Source organism: Leiobunum rupestre, chromosome 7, assembly GCF_980474605.1.
Source record: "Leiobunum rupestre chromosome 7, qqLeiRupe1.1.hap1, whole genome shotgun sequence".
Classification (NCBI taxonomy): domain Eukaryota; kingdom Metazoa; phylum Arthropoda; class Arachnida; order Opiliones; family Sclerosomatidae; genus Leiobunum; species Leiobunum rupestre.
In genome coordinates, this window is record NC_143390.1 from 55,763,479 (window position 1) to 55,769,197 (window position 5,719).

At 34.5% G+C, this 5,719-nt stretch overlaps 1 protein-coding gene and 1 long non-coding RNA gene across 2 annotated transcripts; both read right to left on the minus strand.

The window, feature by feature from the left end:
- Positions 1 to 532: 532 nt before the first annotated feature.
- Positions 533 to 2,535, minus strand: LOC149937505 (uncharacterized). Its single transcript, XR_016472374.1, has 4 exons — positions 2,488 to 2,535; positions 2,062 to 2,229; positions 1,458 to 1,665; positions 533 to 692 (listed from the first exon to the last, which is right to left on the minus strand). It is a non-coding gene; the product is annotated as an uncharacterized LOC149937505 (long non-coding RNA).
- A 335-nt stretch (positions 2,536 to 2,870) lies between these two features.
- LOC149937506 (uncharacterized) lies at positions 2,871 to 5,162 on the minus strand. Its single transcript, XM_090153803.1, has 3 exons — positions 4,077 to 5,162; positions 3,920 to 4,006; positions 2,871 to 3,038 (listed from the first exon to the last, which is right to left on the minus strand). The coding sequence occupies exons 1-3, from the start codon at positions 4,248 to 4,250 to the stop codon at positions 2,871 to 2,873; spliced, it is 429 nt and encodes a 142-aa protein (XP_090009929.1). The 5' UTR covers positions 4,251 to 5,162.
- Positions 5,163 to 5,719: the final 557 nt, after the last annotated feature.

Genomic DNA, 5,719 nt, shown 5'->3' on the forward strand with positions numbered 1-5,719 from the left:
CTTTTTAAAGACTTCCTTGGGTTTGCAACAAAGCCCCGTAAATACAGAAAATTGACACAACAGGGTTTGCTACAAAACCCTGTAGATACTGAAAATTGCAACAAAAGGGTTTATATTTAAACCATTTTCAAACCCTAAAACACTTCCTAGGGTTTACAACAAAACCCCGTAGACACAGAAAATTGCCACAATAGGGTTTATATTTAAACCCTTTTCAAACCCTTTAAACACTTCCTAGGGTTTACAACAAAACCCCGTAGTTATGGGATTTTCCATAGTACATACAAAAGTTTGGTCCAAGTATAGTTCAAATTCATCGCTTTCAAAGATGGTATTCTTGTTGTATAATATTGTGGGTTCACCTCTTTGGGAATTTGTCCATTTTTTCGGTAAATATATTTTCCTGTTGTTTCATTAAAAAGTGTTGGAATCAATAAGATGCTTCCAAATAGGCGTAGCTCTAAGTTTTTTTAATTAATTTTTATTATAATAGCTAGGTATAAACTGCCTTAGAGCTTACTATTTACTTCTTGTACATTCTGTGTTCTCATTTTCTGCAGAATTTCACTTCTTAATGATGGAGGTTTTTTCGCCGATACCATTTTCCATACAGCATCAGCCTTTGATGCTAACATTCCATTAAATTTTTCATTTAAATCCACTTTAGTAATGGATTTAAACTCCATGAGAATCTACAAAGATTAAAACTTTTAATTAATGCTATATTCATATACAGTGTCTTTTTTGCTGGGAAAAGTGATTTGTTTTTCAAAAACTATACTACTGATTTCTAATTTGGAAGGTCAATTTACTTAACCGGGGAACATAAGTGTGAGAAATTTCAGCGAATCTGGTAATGTTTTTAACCAATTTAAAAAAAAAATTCACCACTAGGTGCGAGACTAAAAATGTCTGTTGTAAATTTGTAGTTCGCCATCGAAAACTCTTAAAAATTATGACTTAGCGAAAAAAGACAGAGGTTGAAAAATTAAATTTTTGGTCTCGCACCTAGTGGTGAAACAATTTTTCAAAAATGGTGAAAAACCTTACCAAATACGCTGAAATATCTCACACTAATGTCCCACGGTACAGTAAATTGACCTTCCAAATTTGAAATCAATAGTATAAATACTTTTGGGAAAAAAAAGTTTTCCGAGCAAAAAAAGGACCCTGTACGTACAATTCATTTAATATAGAGTGGATGGCTAAAACCAACTCCCCACAGCTTAGGTGGGCGTGAAGGAGGTATATTCTAGGCAAAAGCTCCCCAGGCTCGTTCCCCTAACTAAATTTTCATAACAAAAAAGACGTTATTTGATATTGTCTGACTATTTAACAAAGAACACAACTTTGGAGTAACATATTTTCTGCTGGGGCCTGAGAATGCTTACTTGTGCCAAAACTCTAGCCCACAGCCATCATGCACCACAATGAAATCATGTCAGTAAATAACGTACCTGTTGCGGTCTTGCGGATCGTGTAAGGCTGGATATTCCTCCAAAACTGATGTGATGTTTTGTTCTCTAACTATTTTTGACCGGTCCAGAAACGTTCTTTCCATTTTTGATCTAATGATCCGCCAGTCTGGGTCATTTTTTTCAGCTCTTCTTTCATTTGTGCCTTGTGATGCTCTATTGAGATTTCATCCTCAAAGTCTTCGCTTTCCTAATAAAATAATATATAAATAAAAGCAAATATTTTGTTTATCAACTTTTCCGTTTCTTGGTAGTTTCAAAGATAATTTGTAGAAAGATAAAACATGGAAAAATAGTTCTGACAACGAATTTTTAAACTTCCGGTTCCGTAATTTCCAATAACGCAATAGCCCTACCACAGACGAATTAGCCTTCATGGTCGAGTGTCATACTTCAGAGGTATTATGCTATTCATGGTACTACTCACACTACCATCTATAAGAGAAATTGGCCGATAGGTACCAAGAAAAAGCCTTGGTACTCAAGATATTGCAAAAAGATTAAGTAATACAAGTCTAAAAACCTTTCCTTAAAATTATTGTTAATACATTTTTTTTAAATTTTATATCTCAGTTATGCAACCTACGGGAATTTCGAAGCGCATCACAGTAGATAGTGTTTCATTCTCAGATGTGGTTGAAGTTTTCCTCGAAGCTTTTCCAAATTTATGCTTTTTTCCTATCACAGTTGGATCAGTTTTAATTTTGTAACTGAAGTTTTTGAAATGCCCCCTTAACCTATTTCTCCATGTTTCCTATAAATGGAGTGTTCAAAATTTCAAATTATTCTTTTTAGTGCGAATATACAAATGATTATTGATGAAATAAAACATACATATCCTTCTCCAGGCTTAACACACAAGTGCGGATAGTGTCAATTGTATTTACAAGAACATATATTTTATCATAATGCTTTTAACAAGATGTTATTAATTAAATTAAGATGTTTTAAAAGCCTTTAAAAAGCCCTTGTCAGTGAGCCCATATCACCTAAATTTCAAATATTTACTTACAAGGAGTATTCGTGTATCAAATCATTTGACAAAATAGTGAGGATTTCTTTATCTGTAAACTCTCTTTTCTCTTCAGATAAAGCTTTATATTTATCAGAATTGGTTTCAGTCTCTGGGAGGCTTGGAAGCGTATATTCAAAGCAGAAAGTAGTTTTACATGTTACTGGGATTCTACTTTTTTGATTGTCAATAATCCTGCTCAAAAAAATTGGAATTAGTTGAATAATTTTTCTAAACATATACGAATAGAGTATTGGCCATCTGTAGATTTTGATAAGTCTATTTTCTTTTTAAATTGATATTTAAAGCAGAAAACCTGAGTTCATTTTTAAGTGTCATTACTCTATTAACTAGATAAATAATGAATATGTGTTCATTACAACTTACAAAGAGCCAGATTCTGTATTTTTATCAGAAATAACTATAGTTCCTTCTTGACATGTTTGATTTTGATCAGTAATGCAGGAATTATTTTCTAAAGAATTTGATTTGATTACAGCTCTTTCTACTTCAGAGTTACTATCCTTCCTCAGCTTTTTAACTGGTAATTCCTGATTTACACAAATTACATATATTAAACAATAATAAACTTGTAAATACATTAAATATTAATTAATTTGTGAATACATGAAATATAAAATGAATAAATCATATACCTATCGACACCAAGTGGGAAAATTTTGAATAACACGAAGGGAAAGTGATCAAGAACACGCTATCTTAACAAGTTTACCATTTTTCGGTCCAAGTTATTTTTTAATTAAAAAGTGTATGGCAATCGTGTTAGATAGTAGCAGAGATTGTTAAGTCGCTCCACAACTTTACACTCTCTGATAGTAGCGGAGAAAAGGGGTTTCCAATTTGCAATACATATTTCATTCAATATTGCATGGCAGCCTTGATAATATAGGGTATGCTTCCATATAAATCTCATGGGTAACTAGAATGCTGCCGTGTAACTGGCAAATGGTACAAACGCCGCAGTGGCGGATTTAGAGGGGGACGCTCCCCTTGACGCGGGGTTTTCTTAAGCTTTGTATGTGACTTGATGATTTGCTATTGCACCCATAAAATAATAGCGCCACCCCCTCCCCCTTGAGTTTTTTTCTTGATCCGCTACTGATGGCGGCTCCTTTGAAATAACCGCATTAAATAATCTATAGCGATATACTTAAATTTGAAACGCCTTGAAAATGAAGGCCATTTTGGAGTTACTAAGCTGTTCACAAATTTAGGTTTTTTTTTTTTCATATACAACCCCACACCTCGCGAGAGCTTAAAACCATGGAGTTAAACGTTAAAAAACTATCCATTTGTACCCCCTCCCCTCCCACAATCAATATTTACCAAGGCCACGTAAATACGGAAAATATAATTTATCTGGGCCGTGTTTAATTATTATTAAGTTGCGCTGTGAATTAAATATTCTTACCGCAAATTTGACTGTTATAATCGTTTTATCTTCAATCACTGTAGACTCGTCTACCTCTACATCAGTATTAAACATTTCATCTGGTACCTGAAAAACATTATGGGGGTGTTAACATTAAATAACGTACGAATTATAATAACAATAATGGAACTATTACAAATTGGTTATTTTCCAAGTATATTAAGTCCGGTCCTTTAAATCCATGTAAAGACTCGTCCTTTTCTAATTGAGTGTTGAATCCATCAAGCGTTGGTTCCGTTAAAACAATCTTTCTTTTCCTTTCTCCAAAACATAGTAAACACGTAACCGACTTCACCGAATTTGAATTCATTTTGTTCGTGAGCTACTCCAAAAATTACAAACACGTTCCAATGTACCTTGCGAAATAAATGAATATAATTAAGTTTGTAGATCATATATAAATATCCTTCCTCGTCACTCGAAATACATCTGTACCGTTCTATAACTGTTTTGAGAATTTCAATCTCCGGCTCCGCGCTACTAAGTTTTTCCCGTAGGGCAAGCTAGACCCCTTTCTCTAGTTTGAAGCAAATATTCTTCTTTGGGGCTTTCCACTCTTAACATACCAAAACCTAGGTTCGGTCCATCGCGAGTTCCTCGATACCTTGAAAGAAGGAGAGAGGGAAGGGAAATGTTAATAGGCGAAACACTACATACTCTCAAAACTCTGCAGATAGGTCCGAAAATTTCGCGAACTTGCGAAAAGTTTTCACGCGTGACGTTCGTTATCATAGTAATTTTTCGTATAGAGCGTTATTTGTTTTTCGCTCTTATCATGTCTAATTACAAAATAAAATTTCTATATCGCGGCCGCTATAATTCTAGTAAAAACAAATAATGTAATATATCTACGATTTACAATTCCCCAAAAAACCTTAAAAAAAGTATGACCTTGTAAAGTTTGACCAAGGTTAATAAATGTTAGGCTATAAAAGGTTGCCTCAAAACGTGGTGGTTGCTAAGGGTGTGGTGTTTGGCTATTTTGTGGCTAACGAAAATCATGACGTCACTGAGATCACATCCATTTGAAATCAATGGGATCTCAACTGAGTGGCGTCAGCAGCAGACGATTTCTTGAGGCAATCTAAAAATTATTTCAAACCGTTTCTCGATCGAGATTCCGCTGAAGCTTAATTAGCTTTACGAAAAGAGAATATGTGATATTCACTTTTCGTAAAGCTAGCCTAATTAAGTTTTTACGGCGCATACTGCTCGCGTCGGTAGCCCCGTCGCAGCAAAGAGTATAAAAACTACGTAACCTAGAGATATAATGACGGCCGAAAGCGGTAAATGAAATGGCAGCAATCGGGAGAAAGCACTCAGTGAATTTTGTTCTTGAAATTTCGGTACCGCAGCGCCACTACGGCAGTTTTTAATATGATTAATAATAGTACAGGATAAAGACGTTTTGAAACTGCCGTAGTGGCGCTGCGGTACCGAAATTTAAAGGAAAATTCACAGAGTGCCTTCCCCCCGGTTAACTTTCGGCCATCATTATATCTCTAGGTTAAGTAGTTTTTATACTCTTTGCTAGCAGTACATTTTTTATCAGGTCATACTTTTTCTTAAGGCTTTTGAGGGGATTTCAAACTGGTAGAAATATTACATTATTTTGGTACCAGAATTATACGATCCGCGATTGCAAATTGTAATTAGACATGACAAGAGCGAAAAATTAACAGTTTCAGTAAACCCTTTTCTAGGGGTTTACGCGAACGTCTGCAACCATAAGTTTATAATACTTTACATAAGTATGTCTCTTTTTAGAAATATTTTACT